This window comes from Neocloeon triangulifer, unplaced genomic scaffold (genome assembly GCF_031216515.1).
Source record: "Neocloeon triangulifer isolate White Clay Creek 2 clone unplaced genomic scaffold, ASM3121651v1 ptg000014l, whole genome shotgun sequence".
NCBI classification, from domain to species: domain Eukaryota; kingdom Metazoa; phylum Arthropoda; class Insecta; order Ephemeroptera; family Baetidae; genus Neocloeon; species Neocloeon triangulifer.
Window position 1 is genome coordinate 13,778,601 of NW_026775556.1, and position 21,147 is coordinate 13,799,747.

The 21,147-nt window shown below is 38.0% G+C and overlaps 1 protein-coding gene across 9 annotated transcripts in view; it reads right to left on the reverse strand.

The window, feature by feature from the left end:
- Positions 1-15,895, reverse strand: part of LOC132201239 (titin-like) — a 36,184-nt gene extending 20,289 nt beyond the window's left edge. For 4 of the 9 annotated variants that reach the window (XR_009442253.1, XR_009442252.1, XR_009442251.1 and 1 more), the window contains exons 1-4: positions 15,756-15,895; positions 3,034-3,133; positions 1,126-2,964; positions 224-598 (exon numbers count right to left, since the gene is read on the reverse strand). Coding sequence is in view for 5 of the 9 variants with exons in the window: in XM_059627240.1 (XP_059483223.1) it covers positions 224-598; positions 1,126-2,964; positions 3,034-3,133; positions 15,756-15,778 (2,337 nt within the window). In the remaining 4 variants the exon portion in view is untranslated. Of the gene's footprint in view, positions 1-223; positions 599-1,125; positions 2,965-3,033; positions 3,134-12,174; positions 12,331-15,755 lie in introns of those variants that run through there. The other 5 variants (XM_059627239.1, XM_059627238.1, XM_059627236.1 and 2 more) reach the window with 3 other exon arrangements.
- Between the last annotated feature and the right edge of the window lie 5,252 nt (positions 15,896-21,147).

Here is a 21,147-nt window from a genome sequence, read left to right on the forward strand (position 1 = left end):
TAGAATTGAAGTTGCCTAACGAAATATTGATTTAATTTCTGACAAACGTAATGTCAAAGTATGCAACCTGTGATACGTCTCAGCTCAGCCAGTTGCATACTACATTTGAGTGACGTTAAGTTAGATAAATAAAAAATTATTTCTAAAAAATTATTTTTAATACTAGAAAGCGTAAAATAATAATTTTTGTTATTTTTAAATTTAAATTAATTTTGACACTTACGGTAACTTCTGGTGCCGGCTCCTTGGGAGGAGAGATAACTGCAGGTTTTGGTGCTTCCTTTGGCACTGCTTTTTCCACAACCTTTGACCCAGACAGGCTGCGTCCGTTCTTCTGAACAACATTTTGTTGATTCTGCCTATTTTGCAGACGCACCGTGCTGGAGGTGGTTGTTGTCGTCGTCGTATTGCGAGCCGCCTGCGTTCTCTGGTACGTCGGGATGGCGCCTTTGCGGACTGGCGTTGTGTTTTTCGCAGACAGAGTTTCTATCTTTTTCACCGGCGTGATTGTTTCTGCAGGTTTTCGCAACGTGCGCGTCGTTTCAGGTTTGATAGGAGATGTGGCACTGCGGGCGGTTACTCGGCTAGTCACGATTCTCTGCAAAGAAAATATTTTGATAGGATGCGGTCCAAATCTTTTCAGCGTATTTTGTGTCTAATTTCAAAGTTAAATGTTCTAAATAATGTTTTTTGAATATTTAAAAATAATTTATCTCTTTAAAAGTGTTTGAAAGAAAGCTTATGAAATGCGCCAAATGGAATTTCGTATTTTGTTCAATATTCAATGATCTCTTAACAATTATTTACATGTTCATTAAAAAAAAATTGAACTGTCTGTCTGAAGTAATTTTTGAGCTAAATATCGTAATTATACTCTATTTGCTTCAGTCATGGTTTTATAAATAATTTCATAAAATAAATCATTAAAGTTAATGTTCAGCATTATAAAACACACTCACAACATTTAAAAAAAAGTAAGCTATCAAAAATAGTAATAATTTAATTATATAATATTTCTCTATAATTATATTATAATAAATAAATAAATATATTATATTATACATTTAAAAATATATGTAAATATAATTTAAATTTATATAAATGTTTTGTTAACGTTTTACTTACCTCTGGAGTTTTTACGCAAGTTGTTGTTGCCGCTCTGTCCACAATATTCCTCTTGATTGTGCTCTCCACAGTCCTGCTCTTGGTAGGGCTGTTGAGTGTTTTCTGGGCCAAAGGACGCCTCGCTGGTTTCTCGTTTTGGGCAGGCCTTTCGGGGCTGGTGGAAGGCGAGCGATGCGCCTTCTGGGGCGTCTTCGTTGTAGGGGAGACCTTCTTGGGGCTTTGCAGAGCACTCTGTCGCCACGGCTTGTCGGGCGAGGAGGCCCCGTGTCTGCGGCCGCAGCACCTATCCTCCTGCTTGATCGTTTTCTCCTCCACAACTTGCTTACTCTTGTTGTTCAGCATAGGCAGTTTGGTTGGTCTTTTCAGGGTGGAGGTCGTGGAAGTAGTTGTGACCGTGGTTGAAATCACCTCGGTTCTGGGACTCACCTTGGACTTGGATTGAGTCCTGGTGCGCACCGGAGAACAAGAAGAATCGCGCTCACTCGAGTCTTGCTCGACCTGCTCGCGACTCCTCCTCCTGATGGTCCGGGTCTCCTTCTTGGTTTCCTCTTTAGCTTCCTTCGAGGCGAATCTCTGCTTGTTCTCAACCTTGGTGGTCACTTCCGTTTTCCTGGAACTCTCCAGCTTGACCTCAGCCACTGCCCTCTTAACCTCTTTCACTTCGGTGGGTTTGCTGACCGCGGCCGGTTTGACCTCGTCAGTGACGCTTTTCTTGCGCTGTTCAGGCGTTCTGAGGATTGACTTTGGCTTGGCCACTTCCTCGGACTTTGACCTCTTGGTCACTTCATCGTCGCTCGAATCATCTTCGTTCTCGCAAGGAGGAGGGGAGGCACTCGGCGTCCCCGCTCTTCGCGCCTTCGACCCTGCCGAGGACAACTTTCGCCGGTTGGGAGAGGTGACGCGAGAGCCTTGCTCCTGCTGACGCACCAGCGTCACCGAGGTGAAGGTGGAGAACTGCACGTCTTCCTCCTGCTTCTGCTCCACGTTGGAAACACTGGATTTGCGCGACACCGAAATTTCTTTCTCCGGACTGACGCTTTTTCTCTCTGAAATGCTCGATTTTCTGCTCGAAGGAGAGTCTCTGATGGGACTTTTCGTTTCACTGGAGCGGCGAGACAAAACCGTTTCTTTAATCGGAGAAGGACTTTTGGTTACGCTGGAGCGACGAGACGAATTTTCCTTGGTAGGGGAAGGACTCTTAGCATCACTAGAGCGACGAGACGAAATAATTTCCTTCAGAGGCGAAGGGCTTTTGGTCTCGCTGGAGCGACGGGACGATGAGGTCTCCTTGCTTTCGCTACTCGATCTGCAAATGATTTCAGCCGTGGTGATTTTGGCCTCACTGTTTTTCCTCGAGGAGGGCTCGCGAGTCGGGGAAGACTTGGAGCTGCGACGGCTGCTTGTCTGGCTGCTCGGAGGACTCTTCTTGCGGTCCAGCATGGTTTCCTGCACACTTTGCTGCACGGTCACGGTAGTGGTGCGCGTGGTCTCGACGGCGCCGCTTTCGCAGACGACGGTGCGCGAGTCGAAGACGAGCATCGCGGTTTCGTGCGCGCCATCCGCGCTCTGGATCAACTCTGCTGGCTGCTTCTCGCAGCGAACGTCGAAGAGGTCGCCCGCGCGCAGTTCGCCCACGACCAGTTCTCGGTAGGTGGTGCCGCCCCGCTTGGGCGTCTCCTCGCGGATGGCGATCGCGGCGTCGGCCGCGTGCGGGTCGGCGCTCTGCACGTCCTTAAGCACCTCGCCGGTCGTGTAAAATTCGCGCAAACGCTTCTCGCGCAGTTTGTACATGCGCGCGCGAATCTCCTTCTTTCGCCCGAAATCTTCTGCAGCCTGCCACTATTGAGAACAAATTTAAAAATTTAAATTATGGAAATTAGGGAGCCGGAATAAAAATGTTCTAATTACCATTCTGCGGAGGAGGTCTTCGTCGTTGATCTGCTCAACATCGCAGGCGTCGCTGGGCAGCGGCGGCAACTGGCCCACGTCGGTCGCCATGGCCGTGGGCCTGGAATCAAAATCAGACGAGCAGGTGAGCAGAGAAAATCAGTGGAGGAGCGGGTGGGCGAGCGGAGGCTTGTCGCCCACGTCCGCAGATTCGCCCCCGCGTGTTCGATCTTCTCTCAGGCAGCGGCCTTGCCCGAAACGGGACGCCCTGCCTGAACACGTCACCGCTAATTTTGAAAAGAAAGGCCCTTCCTGGTGCAGTTTTATGTCTAACAAATTGGCTGCAGGCAAAGGTCGAACGACGCGACGTCTCGCAGACGACCTTTACATGTCTATTATCCCTAACATGGAAATTCGTAGATAAAGAATGCATAATTATTATAATACCGAATTCTTTTAAATATTTTCCAACAGTTCAAGTTGAATTTCTCTGCGGCGGATGGAATCTTTTTGATCTTGGAAGCTTTAGAAAAATTCTTTTGTCCAACAATTACTTTTTAAAATGAATTGATTTCAACAATTGAATATAAACAATGTGAAGTAATAATTGTTTACTGGATAAGTAAACAAAGCAATATCACAAAAATACAGGGGAAATTTTAAAATATAATAAATGTAGTGAGGTTTTATTCTTTTCGAGAACATGGTTTATTAACTAAGTAATATTTTATCCGTAAGAGAATTCCTACTTATGATTTGTTATTTTGTAAAGTCACTCAACGACTTTATCATAAGAAGCTCTACATTAAATAAAAATTGAAAATTCAGATAAAATTTATGTATATGGGCTGGTTCTACTAATTGAATCTAATGAATTTATTTCTTGCGTTTTTATAAAATTTCTCCATTTTAAGAAAAATTAAATACCTTATAGAACTCCCTGTATTATTCCATGCCACTTTTCACGCGTGAAATAAACGAATTGCGAAAGTCCTTCGCACTTTTAAAATAAAAGACAGATCGAATCTCTCGCGAGCAAGCGAAGCGATTGCCCTTAGAAGGCAAAGACTGGTTCGCGTGTGTGTCGCTGGCAGGAACTGAGAAACTCTCGCACTCAAACACGTCAAACAAAATCTCTGCGTGAAACTGGACGTGTGTGAATAATTTTCCAGCACTCGTTTTTTTTTTCATCAATCCAACAACTAGCAAAGTTAAAAGAGTTCACTTGCAACCTTTGCTTATACAGTGAAAGAACGTGGGTGTGCCCAGCAGCAGCAAAAGAAGAGCGACCTGATGCAAGGTCTGCAGCTCTCAGGTTTCTGCGGCTTTGAGGGCACTCTGCGTGAAATCAAAACAATCCCTTGTTTGCCGTGTTAGATTAGAAGAGCGAGAAATTGAGAAATTGGCTGAAAAAGTCATAAATTTTCTCTAGAGGAGAGGAAGTTTCGGCCTTGCTGCCACGAGAGGAAGCAAATAAAAAAACCTCCGCCCATCGGCAGACCAAAAATCCTCACTTCGTTAGACAAATCAATTTTTCTCGTCGTTAATCATCGGACTAATTAGGAAGTGGGCGCCACACGAATGTAAATTCAATTGTGCCCATCCATTGTAGATTTACTGCAAAAGCAAAATCGATAATAATTATGCTCTGGAGCGAGTCGAGCTGCTGCGTCACACTCGTTGCTTCTCTTACTTATTTTCTGCGAGAGAGTAGAAACGAGTTCGGTCTGCGGTTTGGAGACTTGAACTCGCGGTGACGAGAGCGACCCATCGTATCTCCTACGCACTCTTGAGCTGTATATAATGACTCATCGCAGCAGCCGTGTGTCTTTAATTTATTACGTTTAAAAGGCGAAGTCTCTCGTAACTGAGCACCTCTTTCATTAATCCCATCAAGCCAAGTGTATCAATAAATCTTTCACTCGCGCGCCGATCATTGGCAAACATGACGTTTTTATTTTGATGTCGTTATTAATGAGCTGATAAGCTCCCCGCATGCATATTATATGTACGACCGGATCAGGTGAAAACTGGGTCATGTAGGGCGAAGAGGATTTTTGTGTGCATCCTCTTTTGGAGAGAAGCAGTTTGCGAACAGGTGTTTTATTTTCCTGTAAAGTATGCAAATGCGAGATGAAATCAGACCTTGCATCTGATTGGCAGTTGTTTCAACTTAAAAGGAAAATCCGCCCAGGGCGTTCAAAATATAGAACAACACACATATCAAAACAACTTGCGTTGATTACACGCTCATGATAATTGATTCAGTGGAAAATTCCATTAATCTTATTATTAAAATGCTCCTTTTTCTCCCAGGCAAAAAGATTATCATAATCTTAAGAGAGAGCATAGCAAATATTAAATAATGAGTAAAATATAAAACTGGCCTCCAATTAAGCATTTACAATAATTAAGTTCCCAGAGGATCAATTTCAGGTATGACCATTGATTTCAATTAAAGAGGCTTGTACGAAATAAAATATATGTGATTCAAATTATTATTAATCTTGGTAATAATATTTATTGGATACTCTTTGTTATATTTTTAAATAGTACATAATATCACCGTAAGACATTAATTATAAATTAAAATTTAATACTTCATTTCAGGAAAAGTACGGTTTGATATTAAAATAAAATAATAACAAAAGGTATTTAAATAAAATGTATGTGCATTTTTTTCAACTCCAATTTTGTTTGTAGTTTTCATTGTATTTTTTGAATATTTGGATGATATCTTGATATAGGCATAATTATAGACACCAATAACCTTAATTTGCAACTAATTAGTTTATTTTATAAGATTTTACTCTCTTGTTTTAACCAACATTTTGAATTTTATAAAGTACTTATCAATTTTACAACACAAATTATTTTTCTTCGGCTGTTTTTTTTCATACTTAATTTAGGTTAAAATAAAAATTCTAACAATGCGTCTTAAATCTCAATGGTTATTATACCAATGCAATGGCGACTTCTCCCTTTCTATTGTTTTAAAAGGAAGGCTGTATTAAAATATACACCGATAAATATAAAAATTCAAATCAGGTTTTCAAATCAACCTTGCGCACACGCTAAAGACGGACGCTAATCTCCCTTGACCCACGAATTCAAATCGACAAACGCGGACTAATTAAGCGCGACGGGCCATAAATCACGCCGACCGGGCCGCCTCCAAATGCGGCAAAGAATCTCCGTTTATTCCTGCGTTGCTGGTGACAAAATTAAGTCGCGTCTGACGATGCTGGACGACGAGGAGAGCAGCTCGCCGTGGATTGGCCAAATATGGAGTCGAAAGCAATGCAAACTGGTTTGGTAATTCACCGCGCCGCGCGCACTCTGAATGCTAAACACTTGGCGTGCACTTTTCGCTGCCGCCGCGAACAAAAGTCTAATTCTCGACTCCACCTGCAGCCGCGTCAAGGGTCAAATGTGTGCACCCGCCGGCCAAAGACGCGCGTGGGTCTCGAAATGGCGAGAGATGCAAGAAAAAAAGCATCCCGGTGCAGACCTTTTTAGGAAAGCAGGCAGTGAAGTATTAGCGCATGAGGTCATTTGCGAAATGGGCAACATACTTACTTCTTTACATGCGCGATGTGAATTGAGCGAAAACGCGAGTGGGCGGAGGGGTTTCGCAATGGCTTATCTATTCAGCCTCTTTCGTTAATGCCAAATACGAAGGATTAAAACACTCTCCTGCCGAATGTTTTCTTATGTAAATTAAGAAGTGCCATTAGTTTATATTGCGTCTTATATTTATATATAAAATACATGTTTTAAGGATTGAAGCACCATAAATAAAATGTTTTTATTTGTGAATTACTTATGGAGTTCTACAGTAAGATCGGCAAGAATCCCAATTTTTTTTTTAAATTTAATAATTAAAAAATAAAACATTTTCTAAATTTGATTGAAAAATATATTCTGTATTTAAGATCAATCAATATCAAAACCAGCCAAAAATCATAACTTCATATTTAAAATTGTAACTAGGGGCTGCTAACATTACAATTAAGTTTATAAAATATTGTTTATAATTTAAAAAAAAAATCAAATAAGAAACAAAAATAGAATAGTATTTATTTAACTGAAAATAAAATATAATCTTTTATAAATCATAATTTTTACTTTTTATTTTAAAATTTTTAGTCAAATAAATTTGAAATTTTAAAATATTTATTTTTAAACCGTATTAAAATACAGCTAATATTATCTTTAGGTCTGTATGAATATATATCAAAAAAATTTTACATTGTATTTTGAATATTGATGAGTTATTGTATAGTGCAAAGTTGCCTTTCATTGAAACCAAATAAACTAAAATTGAAACAAAAAATAAATAAGTGAAAGTGAGAACCCGTGAAAAAATAATTTTATATAGTTCTATGTATCAATAATATTGGGAAAAAGACTAGAATCAGTTCTAGCTCTATACATAATCTCATTTAATTACTTTATAAGCGTCGATTAGCATGCGAGGGATCTGAACCATAACTAGAGTGGACACGTTATTATGATCGCCAAAATTTAATTAGCCCGGCCGAGCCCTGGATTTTGACGACAGCATACCAAACTCGCGCGGCTCTTAATTACAGTCATTAACTTTTCACCTGACACGCCCGATTTTTTCCCTCCCGCTCTGGTATTCGGCCAATCCGGCACGCACAGGTTTTTGCAATGCAAATGAAACGATTTAATTACGCACGAATCCACATTTTTTTACCGTCGCGGTCGACGCGCTTTCTAATGTGATTTATGCTCACGGCAAAGGGCCAAATACGCAGAGCAGAGAATACTTTTGAAATAATAAATTTTCGCCTAATGACCTGATCTGGAGGCCTACTTGTAATTGGAGGAACTTGCGACGCGAGCGTAATTATCAATTGCTGCCGCCTGCACGCGTGTTCCGTGTAATTACTACGAGCGAGCGAGCGAGCAAGTGCGACTGTATAGGAATGAAAATGATCAGACCAAAAACGGGACCACTTCTCGCGCAATCGATCTTTATGGTGCACAAAATAACAATAATTTCCAACTCCGACGACCAATATTTTGGTTTCGTGAACTGTTTTCGTGTTTCACACTTCCTGTATAAAAATGTGCAATCTATTAATAAAACCGATTGAGATGAAAAGATTTGATGAGAGAAGAACGCAATTCTTTTTTGTCTAGATACGATCAAAAATTATTAAAAATTTATTTTGCTGGTATTATATATTTGTAATATAAAGGCAAATAAATTTTAATGGCAGGCTCTTGAAAATAAAATATGTTATGAAGCAAAGCCAGAAGGCGACCTGAAAATGGCTTGACATAAGAATATTATTCTAAATAAAACATATCATTTTAGTTGCACGAATGAATTTTTTTGGCTGTTTAATTTTTAAATTTTTGAACTTTATTTTTTTTCTAGTAAAAGATAAAATTTTTATTTGCAATACAAACTGTTATCAACAACATGGACATTTCCGGAAATTTCTGTGCATGTTTTTCCAGGTTTTTTCTGAAGGAAAAACTACTCGATTTGTTGTGTAAATTTCCTGGCATTCTTAAATTATTTTTAAACTATTTTCCGGTATAATTATTTAATTTTGAAGCATAATGTAAAGAAGAAAATAAGTTTAAACTTTAAAGTCAAGACTCAAGACGAGGAGCAGTGACAAAAACTGTTTTTCAACCTTGGCGGAGAACTGCTTTTGCTCGTCTCGAATCGTTATTTCTCAGCGAACACGGGTGGTTTTCGATGGCGAACAAGGAATGCCCCAGTAACCGCAGCAGCTCCTCCTCTGCAGCTTGCTGTGCAGCGTCCCTTTTCATGGCACACTCGCCAGTCTCTCTTTTTACTTGCTCCAGTACCAAAATTGAAATCAGCCTCGAAAATGCAGAAAATTTTACAAATCAAGATCGTTTCTTTGTCGCAGTTGTGCAGCAAATTTTTTGCAGTTAATTCTCGTTTCATCTGTGGTGCCGAAGTGCAAAAAAGTACACGGCGAAGGAGAACCACTTGTTGCCGCCGCCGCAAGCATTGCTGATTTATTTATTTTTGTTTGTGAAAAGTCGGCGGAAAGCAAACTCCGAGAGTGGAGATTACGGCATTCTGAAGGGACGAGAGCGCATCGCACAAACTGATTCTCGAGCCAGATAAAATAACGCGCGCGCACAAAACGGCTGTCGCGTTTCGCAACAGAAGTTTTTTCGCCATGAACTTGCGTGTTGTTACGTCATGAGTTCAGAAATTTTAGAATTATGAATGAGCTGAAGATAATATTTATGTGCCGTTGCTGTAATTTAGTTGTCAGAAAAATATCTCAATTGTCAGAGAACATTAAAAAAAAATAGTAAAATATATTATTTGTTCTTTTCCAGTATGTAATAAACTAATAAAAAGGAAAGTAAAACGTTTCCAAAAAATCGCCATAACATAAAAATGATGGTTCATTGTTAATTGTTGACTGTACTTAGATCTTCAAAATAATTAGAAATTGCAGAAAAAATAATAATTTTTGTTACCAAAAACTAATTACAACAAAATAAGCACAACAATAACTTGAAAAATAAATTTTCTATCATTTTATGCACTTAATAGTTTTCTAAATGCTCTATTATTATACTTACTTTAATAAATAATACTAACTTTACTAACGTGGAAATATATTGAAGTATTATATTATTGCTGTTATTTAAAATTAATAAATTTACGATCAATTTTATAAGAAAATATTAATAATATGAGAAAAAAAAACATTTTTCAATTACTGAAATTATTTCATAAAATATATACATGCATTCTCTTGGGCTAAATGATTGTTAGTTGAAATTTATTGTACTATACAAATTGGTTTCCAGTTACTCAATTAATTTACAATTGAATATTACTTGTAAGTGTCTGCCTGCGGCAGGCAGTGGCTCTAGGGCTGTTAATTAACGAGCTGTGTGATTAATTAACTGAATTTTGTTTGCGGTCTGGTTTTGTTTCCTCTCTAGGCGCTACGCACTGATTGTTCTCGGTGCGCACACCTCGCGCCGAAACCAACAAGGTGCGTGATAAAAAAGTCTGATTTCAGAATTCGATCGTAATTCTTCACGTGTGGGCACAACAAGAATTCTAAGTAGAGCCGATTTTAGCATAAAAGTGCCGGCGATCGCGAGATGCATATCTAATTGCGGAAAGTAGTGTTAGGCGTTTAATTAATTCAACCGCCTATAAAGTATTTGCGAGCTAATTTTTATAAAATGCATTCTCGAACGTGGCCAGTTTTCTACTTGCATACTTTAAAAATAATTTCACACCAGCAGCTCAGATGGCAAAGTGCAAACTCAGCAGGACGCCGTCGAGAGAGAGAGAGAGAGATTCGCTCGCAGTGTGCACGATATAAACGCAATGTGCATCACGCGACGATTAAAACAATTTTCCACCCGTGCTAATCGCCGAGTTTGTGCTCTGACACCTGACACTCGATCGCTGCAGCCGGGGATTATTAATCTGTTTCGCGTTTTTTCTCTCTGCACGCGGATCCCCTTTCAGCTGCACTTGTGCAACGGTGGAAAAAAGCACTTTTCTCTCAGAATATATCTCGAGCACATTTCCAGCTTTAATTTCCACCTGAAGATCACTTTCGTCCGCTTTGTTTGCTCACCATTGACCCTCGACCTCGACTGGAAATAAAAAATGAAACGCCGGCGGGCGCCTTTTACTCTGCACGTCGGCGCATTTAAAAAACCATCTGGTCCGGCCAACCTCATCAACTCCGTAAATCAAATGGCGCCCGCCGTAATGTGATTAACATTCATATGGGATTTTGTATTGTAAGGTGACTGCTTATATTTATCAAAGTGCTCAAGGAGTTGCCTTAGACGAAAATGTTTTGCGGGCGAAAGGAAATTTGATCAGCGCAGGCGGGACAAACAGCTTCCTTTTAAGGAAACAAAACGACGATTGCAAAATGATCAGCTGCTCTGTACAAAATTTCTCAATGCTTTCTCATGCTGACCTCCGTGACAAGGAAAGATAGAATCTCTTTGCGTACGCAGTTTAGAGAGAGATTTGAATCACTTATGAACGTGTGACTTTTTCATGATAAAACAAAAAATTAAATTTAACTTTGCCTTGAAAAGTTTTTGCTTCAGCATTTTGAAACAAAAAATTCCATTCTGAGTTAATAATAGAAATATACGGAGTTTATTGCCTAAATAAAATAAATTAAAGTGTATCTTTTGAGCTTGAAAAAGGTTAAGTTTGTTTTGAATCGAATATACTTAAGAGCAATTGTGTACACTATTATGATATTATAATTTTCTGAAGTGGAGTGAAACATAATAGGACTGAACAAATCTATTAAAGTCCATTTGAATGATCTACGTGCCACTTCTTGCAAAGTAATTGATTTAAGTGTGCACACTGAGCATGCAGCTCGAAATTAATTGCTGCTCTACGTGCTGCCTACATGTCAGCTGCTCACAAAAGGCGGACTCTTCCATTTAAGGGTAGCAAGTGCAGGAAATTCAACTATACGCGATTGGATCAACGACTGCGAAAGAGAAATCCGTTCAATTGAATGGCTTTGAGATGCAAAAAAAATCATTTTCTCTTTCTGGGAATAGTCTTCAGGGGTCGAAAAAGAAAAAGCAGTTCACTCGCACTTGATTGTTGAGCTTCGAGAGAATGTATAAAAAAAGATTATTTGCCAGTCAATCAACCTTCTATTTTGATTTGCAAATAAAGATGAGATCAAAGAGCACTCCATAGATGTGAATTCATCTTGCTCGAATGCAATGAAGCGTAATTAACAACTATTCAGATTTTTGCGTAGACTGCAAGTTAAATGTTGAATGGCTGGAAATCTATTAATTTCCATTGTTTGCCAATTCAAAGAATAGTTTTATGTTATGAGCAAAAAATCCTCATTGAATTGGGGGCGTCCTTCAGAATAGCCTTGGCGAGTCAAAAGCCATATGTCACAAAAATCGCAAATTCGCTAAGAAATATTAATAATAATTTGAATTAATTAATCTAGAACCGTCTCTGACACTGTGAAGTCTTAATTTATAAAATTAACGACGACGCCTAAGAATTTTTTTTAAAACTTGCCGAACACGTTTTTTTTTCTTCAAATTAAAATCCCGAGCGAAATTTAAAACAAGAAATGTCCGTAGAGATCCTACCTGAATTTGTATCACAAGGAAAATTGTCCAATAAGCGTCCGTGTGGCTTTTGTTGTGCAGACTGGTTATAAAAGCGGCGTGTGTATTTTTCTTATGGCTCGCTACTTCCTCTCGTGGCTGCCCGCGTGCCGACCTGGCGCAGACTGAGCCAGGCCTGGTCGCGATCGCCGCGCGCCTTCGCCAGGGTGGGAGTCGCGTATGTGTGCTCTCGGTGTGCGCTACCCGAGCCGAGAGTTGGCTCTCGCAGAAAACAATGCCAAAATATCGCCTTACGCCGGAGACGAGGCGCGAAAACTGCACTCGCGCGCTTTTTAATATTTTTGTGTTATTTTCCTTCGATCTCGGTTGGACTTGCCGGCGATCGCAGCGGTCTTACTCGCGTCTCTTTTGGCCGACAAAATGCGTGGGAATTCGAGTCTGAAGCGATGCTGGACAAATTAACGACGGTGATTCACTCACTCACTCACTCGCGAGAGGAGATTTGAGATTGCACATCTCCATCTCCCGCAAAGAGCCACTTGAGTTGAAAGGAGCACTTTGTGTTTGCGAGTTTCTTCGCAAGAAAATAAGAGTTCTTGCGCTCGATTCTGAACTCTGTGCAGAGTAAATAAATAAAAATCATTTGCTTTAATAGACGAGAATTGCCTAACGTTTTAGTGAAAGCTCAAAATAATCGTATTTCCTAGCAGAGTAAACCTTTTCTAGGCTAATGTTTAAGATTAAAAATCATGCTGCTTTTAAGTTTTGATTGTGGTTTCTTCAATTAAAAAACAAAACCTATATTAGGTTTAAAGATAAAATGGTTGTTTCTTCTTTAAAAATAAACACCGAGCATTCAATTTGTCTCACAGGACAACTTCTAGCATAATGTGGCAAAATCAGGAAAATTTATTACATACATTGAAAAACAAAATATATCAAAGTGTTTAAAGGATGTTTTAATCAAAAGTTTTTGAATTTCAATTTTTTTTTTTTGTAACATCTCGCTTACAGGCAATATAAAAGCAACGAATTATATTACTTTTGACGCAGTTATAAGAAAAGTTCAAATACTAACAATTTATAAAAAAAAGAAATCAGAATAATATGACAATTTCTTTAATAAAATCTGTATTTATGACTGTCTATTTAATGGAAAATGAATAAATAAATTAAACAATTTAAATTTTATATAAAATACGTTTAAAAATTAGTTTGCAATGATAAATTATTAATAAAAAATGCTTAAATTTCATAGTATATATTTAATAACTTTGATAGTAAATCACAATAAATTTAAATAGCTATAATATCTTGAAACAAAAATTTAGTAACATGAAAAAGAAATAATAATTTATATTAACTTACTAAAAGAATCGTGGAGCTTGTTGACGAATGGAACTGCTACTTAGTTCGCTATTAAGATTCCAATCATTCAATATTTTAGATTCAAATTAAAGATTTTTATGAGAGTGTTGGTATGTAAAAGTGGCAACTAAAAAGATAACATTGAAAGAGATGTGATAAGACGTGTCAAAGACTTTTAAAAATTGTTCTGTTATCAAATTCTCACATTCCATGCAATCTCTTTTTTAAAATGTAAATTACTTAGCTTTTTTATATTGCTATGATATTATTATTTTTAATTAATTTATAGACTTTTTTAAAAATATAAAAGATTTTGTCTTATTCAATTGAGAATTAATTTATTTTCACAAATTCAATTTTTTTGTAGACACGATTTTTTTTTTAAATTCTCATATTTAATTTGAATTGAACTTCGTTTTTTTTTCAGCAGTAAATTTACTGAGCAGGAAAAATTTAATTTACACACAGTTAATAAATCTAATACGTCCTGAATCTACTTAAGGAGAAGTCTTCAGGTTTGACGAGTTGCTCGTCAATTAGTAGCAAAACGTGGAATTATTTCTGACAAGCTACCAATTTTCCTCTCAAACGGCGCGAAATGCCATTCCCACACACGGCGCATATTAATTTCTAAAATACATAATAGCGATTCGCTCAATGCTTTGCGTAGGACGGTGGCTTTAAAACGATACTCTATAATATAATGCAAACAAAAACTAACTCTTCAGCACAAGTTGATAAATGCGTGCACAGCTAAGGCACAAGGAAAAGAGCATAATTGATTTCACAACGCGTGCATAATTATCGCGCGGCGATTGCTTTACAGCCCACGGTTCTGAGAAACTCTCCTTTTGTGAGTTTGATTTTTACTTGTGTGCGTAAAAGGGAGAGAGAAAGAAAAACAAATGAAAATAAAGAGTGTGGAATTGCGACAAAACGCTGCTTCGTCCTCGGGGCTCGCAGCGAGAAGCAGGTCCAGTGCTCGGTTGACATTGCAGAGCGAGGAAAGCAGCCTCTCTTAGGATTGGGTGACACTCGCCGTTGAGAGCAAAAACGATAACAAACCTTGCGGTGCTGCCGGCCGATTGCGAAAATGCAACGATCTTAATTATACGCACGGCGCGACAACGCATTAGCAGTCGTAAAATCATTAAATTGTATTTCGCGCGGCCAAAATCGACGGGCGAGCAAAAAGGGAGAGAGAAATGTGACGAAAGCTTATGGTGCGTTTGATTTCAAAAGGATTTTCGCACATATGTTTCGCGACTCATTGCGAAATAAAAATAAGAAGAAATTATTTTAGCTGACATCAATTTTCTTTATAAGAAAGCATGCAATCAGTTTTTTTTTGTATAAGGCGTTTAAAAAAATTTATCGACTCCCAAAAACAGCGTGATGATTTGCAGTCTTGATCCCTACAATTGGTTGAGCGTAAAATTGCCAATGTTTTAATAAAAATCTTAAAACTTCCCCTCAACAATTTTTTTAGCAGCTCAGTAATTTTTTTCATTTTGCTTGAACTTATATTAACGATAATGCATATAATTGACGCTTAAAAATAAATTTGAAATCTTCTAAACATCCACATTCCTTGTTCCCAATGGGAATTTTTTCTTTAATATAAATATAGATAAAGATAGTATGTGGTCAACTTGAACATACAATTCAACTGAAATTTAAACGGCAATAGAAGTGTCCTAAAATATGAACAAAAATAATGCTCATGAAAGAATTGGCTTATAATCTAAAACTATTTAAACAATTCATATCGATTTAAAATAAAATTAGGTTCACATTATATTATGAATGTAATAATAAAAGTGTTAATTTAAAAATAACTTCAATTGTTAAATTTAACTGTAAATTTTGGGCTCTAAAGTTTTTTAATAATTGGATCCGTCTATATCAACAACGTTGAATCATAAAAAATTTATTTATTTTGACTTGGTTTATTTCCCACTTTTAATTATGGTTGCGGAACGACGCTTTCCCATTTATTTATTAAGCTCTCGAGCAGATTTCCACAATAATTTTTCAATAATAAAAATTGCCAAAAGGCCAATAAAAGGCAAAAGCCTTAGGATTTAGCAGGCCTGTGTGCTACCGCTGATGCCTTTCCCAATAGGGATAAACAATTTAAAAAAAATATTTGTTATTTTTGTTTACAAAAGAGTGTAAAGCAAAAACAAAAACTGATCTCAGTCCCCCCAAAATACCCAAACTAATTCGCTTACTTGACGTTGCCACTCGATGCCATCCGTGAAAATCATGAAGCGAGATGTGCTTTTGGGAATTCCGTGGTCGATTCGGCCAAAGCTCTCTTTTTTGCCGACGAAATTCCGCTTCAAAGTATCGTTTTCTGAAAATTTCAGACATTATCACAGCTGCCATGACGAAAAGTGCCCTCTCGGTCTTGCGCAAACGCTCAAGTGCTCAACTAATCAGAGAAGCCTCTGGTCGCCTCGGATTGGCTAAAGGCCTAAGTTCAGATTTACACGAACCTCACTGCCGCGAAAAGCACGTGCTAGAAGATTTATTTATTTACTCTCTTACCGAAAAACGGGGGAAAAAACATTTTTTCAGTGACACATCGACACTTTTTTTGCACTTTCCCGTACGCTCAAACCTTTAAAAAGTTACCGCAATTGGTATTGAATTGCTTGCTACTCGAAGGTAAGTAAAAGTAAGCTAGAAAATCTATGATCTTTACGTAATTAAAAAGGTAATTTGCTGAAATTTTAAAAAATGACTATGAAAAATGTGAAATTTTTAATAAATAAACTAAAAATTTTGCAATTATTCTTTAGTTTTGATCCTCAGTTTTATTCCCCGCAAAATATCTGCATCCTGTATCCAGTAAAATACGTGCTTCATAAAAAAATGATATTCGCAAAATTGGCAAATTCTGAGAAAATATGGAATTTGTCAACCGGCGTTTCCGTAGGGGGCCAAAGCACCCCGGCGGCGGGTCGTCTGCAGTTGAAAAAGGCCTCGGCCGCCGAGGCCAAGCGAGCAGATGGGCCGCCGCGCCGGTGGCCTCAGTGGTGCACGTGTCTTTGGCAGGCGTCGTGTTACCCTTGCAAAAGGCCCGAACGCCTTTAAATCACGGCCATCGCTCTGAAAGGGTGTAAATGACCCGCATGTGAAGTGGTCGCCACCCCCGCCACCCCCGAGTGGGTCAAATCAGGGCTGAAAGGCGGCGGCGTGAAAGGAAAAGCGCGTCGCTTTCTCCGAGCGGCGCGCACCGCCGAGACCTTGTGACGTCGAAACCAAACTAGCGAGCCGCCTGACTCATCAACAGCTGCTGGCCAGCAGGACCAAAAATTTATTATTGCGCTCTTTTAAAAAGACATGCACGATGTCGCCTTGGTAATTACATAATCGCACTTTCCGCGGTTGCGACCACTTTTGCTTTTTCAAGTGACACAAAAATACTCTTGCGAAAAATAGCTGATTTTTGTTTCTAAATAGGTTTTTCATTTCAGTGACTTTTTCAACGAAATATTATCTTCAAATATATGCCATTTTTTCATGTGGCAAATAGTTTAAAAAAAATTGTATATTAACATGCCAGTAGCATTTTTAGTTTCAGGCAGGCTGCTCTAGGTATTTTTGACATATAGGCAATAAATTATTGAAACTGTACTTTACTTATAAACTTAAATGACATTAAAATATGAGATTTAATTTTATTAAATTTTGATATAAAAAAATACTAGCTTTACAACTTAACTGTTTTATATCAAAACTGGGTTTCGAACTTTCAAAGTGACCCAGAAAGTATTGAAGATTTATCAAAGCTTGAATTTATTACTTCCTCGTCTCGCGTACATACAAATGACCGATGGCCATAGATTGAAATTAGCAAATTGGGCCGTAATTGAGAGCGCGATCGGATGGCAGGTAAAGATAAGCCAACTGAACCGCGAAAGCGCGCGAGAGGCACAATTCTTTTGTTTAGGCGCCACACTGACGCTTAATATTGTATTATGCAGTGTTGTGAGCCAATCTCGTGGCCTTTTAATCCGCAACAAAGACGAGACAATTCCCTGCCATACGGCAATAAATCAATTGTAAATCGGCAGGCGCGGATTGATGCATGGGCTTTCATCGGATTTTCGTAACGAGAGATGAATCGGCAAATCGTGAGCACCCATCCTTACTTTAATGCGTCTAGTTATTCTACTTCGATTGGAAAAAAATAGCTTGCAATTTTCTGCAGTTAAAAAAACTCGGTTGAAATTTAAACTTGCAGGAGAGAATGATTTGCGTTATTTTTCCTTCAGCGCTCATCCATTATTCATCTCATCGAAGACGAATTGAGCACAAGAAAAGAAATCCGAGCGGGTTGAATCGAGTGGAATAGAATTGGACGCGCATATATAAATATTATTTGCGTTTGTCACTCTCCGCCTCTCGGAGAAATAAATACCAGCAGACACGTCGGTCTGATCTGCGGAGAGCTAGGTGTCCACAACTGTTGAGCGGCCGGCATGTTTGCAGATCTGGGTCATAGTGCACCGGATCGTTATTAATTCCAGGGTCGGACGCTCCATTCTACGCTCGTTCGTTTTGCATTTGTCCACCCGTTTCGGCACAACTTTTATTTACTTCGCTTCTCGCCGCGCCGGCCGTCAAGTAAAAAAATCGCGCGCCTTATTTGGTGGAGAGGGCACTTTATTTTGGGCCGCCTGACGATTAGTAACTGCACACTTTTTCACCATCAGGGACGTGGCTGTAAAAAATGGATTTTTGAATATTCAAGCACTTTATAATTTCAGCTGTTAAATATATGTTCGCAGAAAATTTCACTCGTGAAGAATCAAATGAGCTTATTATATAAAGTATAGCAATACTTACTTTAACAAATCTGATCAAACTCATGAACTTGGTTTAATTTATGTTTTTCAAGAGATTAATAAATCCGCTAAAAGTTTGTTTAATTCAATTGTAATAATGGTGAAAAGCAATTTAAAAAAAAAAATTGAACTTTTTACATTAGATGCAATAAAGACAAATTAAAAAAAAGCATGTTTCTACAGTAAATAATAAAATTGTATAAAGTATAACTTGAGGTTTCGATATTGTAACTTTTAATAACTGTTAGTTTATATCTTTTTATTTTATCTTAAATTAAATTCATAATTTTAATTGCTTTTAATAGCAATTTATTATATTTTAAAACTTATTAATTTAAATTGAATAAATAATTTTCCTTTTCTTCGGAAAAATTCATCCTAAGGAAACATCACAGCATCTAAAACCGTTAATTAATAAGTCTTATGTGAATCTATTAGAAATTTAATAAAAAAAAAAACATTTCATAACATTTATCAGTAGGGTTGTGAAACTTAGACGATCGACTATTTTTTTCTGGGCTTTGGTTTGGCCTGAATTCATCAAATGTGCACGAATCATGAAATTTCAAGACGATTGACACCCACTTAAAATCGTCTAAAACCGTCTAAAACGCCCAAAACCGTCTAAAATCGTCTAAAAATCGACTAAAACAGTTTATAAGTGTCTAAAACTCACCATTTCGTCTCCTGCGGTGCACAAAATATTCGAAAGAGAACAGATTTTCGTTTACCGCGCATTCTCTTGAAAAAAAATTTCATGGTTTCTGGCGACCATCTACAAATCTCGGACAGGTCATTCTGAGCATTTCTAGCTAGTTTTGGCGAACAGTGATTTTTACCCCCTCACCCCTAGATCCACCCTCGGGACTTGGGGTTGAACCAAAAAATTTCATGGTTTCTGGCAACCATCTTAAAATCTCGGACAGGTCATTCTGAGCATTTCTAGCTAGTTTTGGTGAACAGTGATTTTTACCCCCTCACCCCTAGATCCACCCTCGGCGACTTCTTACAAGCCAAATTTTCAACCTTGGAAAAACAGTCTAAAACCGTCTAAATTGGATAAAAACCGTCTAAAAACAGTCTTTTTCTATGAAAAAAGTGTCTAAAAAAAGTCGACTATTTTAGGCAAAAAAAGCGTCTAAGTTTCACAACCCTATTTATCAGTATTGCAGAGTAAAAGGCATAAATGCTTTATTCTTTGTGTTCTTTAATTTTATTTAGCTGCCTACCCTAAAAGAGTAATCGTCAGATCAACTATATGACTGCGTAAGTGGCAAACGTGTTGATGAGCACACTGTTGAAAAAGTCGGGTGCAGAAAATGAGCAAAAAGCGCAGTCGGACTGACAATGAGCGCAGCTAGATTGAACGCTGCTGGGGAAGAGGCCTTGGACTAAAATCAGTAAGCCGCGCGGCTGTGATTCTCCATATTTGGAATTAATCAGCACTCTCGGGCGGCGCTCATTACGTATGGCAGACACACAGCAGCGCGACCATTTGTGAAACACGCTGCTTTGCATCTGCTTATCTGTTTGCGACAAACGCCGTGCATTATTGTGCTGCTTGCTGAGCTGTAAGACCGAACGTAACGCGTTTCGGAATTTTTTAATTCGCGGCACAGAAACTTTTCCATTTCTCATCTGGAGCGGAGAAGGATCACTCTCATGACTCATTCATCAGAACTCACTTTGCATCCTTCGCTTGTCAACATGTATGCGTTATTGTCCTCGTTGCTGCAAGAAGACATTTTATTTATTGTTATTTATTTCATTCTTCTGGCAATTTGATGTTTTGATCACGACCGCGATTTCAGCAACGGGGACCATCTGTTGAGCAGAAATAATTAAAAAATATTTGTTGACAACAAAATATATGATTGCGCAATCTTGTTGTTGACGTTTGCGCGATGATTGAAATTCAAATTTCGGGAGTGACTGTTGTTTGCACATTATAAACTTTTGCCGCGTCATCGAGCAAGGATTTGATTTGAAAGCTTTGTGATCTCTCTGAAGTCGGTGGCGGCCGCGTTGATTGATCACTTTTCACTCCAACAACAGTCCACAGGCAAAATACAGAGACCAATCAATCCATCATTTTTCAATAATTGAACGCATGTGCAAAATTAAAATTAATTTTTTTTCTTGGTGGCACAAATTTGCGAACAAATTCCCAATAATCAAACCAATCCCGTTTTCCTTTCTACCAGGCCCAAGTTAGTCCCCGAAAGTTATCGGCCCTTGCGATTTAGCAGGCCTGTTTGCTATCGCTGGTGCCTTTCCCAAGAGGGATGATGAATGAAAAAAATCGCAACACAAAATTGTTAAGAAAATAAAAAATAGGCAACTTTCAGCTTAATTTCCCAGCACAGAATAAAAAAAAAATCAATTTAAATATTTGAATCTATTATTGTCTATTATAAGATAAAAGACACGTCAATTAGTAAAAAAATATTTTATAAATAGTTGCTTAGTGAAGAAAATGAGCCCGCGAGAAGCTGCCACTTTTAAAAATTAATTTATGTATCTTAATGTGGTACACCTATTGTGTTTAATAAACATTCCATTTATTCCAATAATAAATAATTTTAAATAAATATATAAAATAATGGTCTACAGGTAAACAGTTATTTGTTAAAATAATTTCAATTTTTGTCTATATACGTTAGATTCAGAAAAATTACGTTTAAATAAATAAAGTTCATTAATTATGATTAATTACTTAATTATGTTTAAATAAAACCCAGCCATTATTTCTGTGGGAAGTATTAAA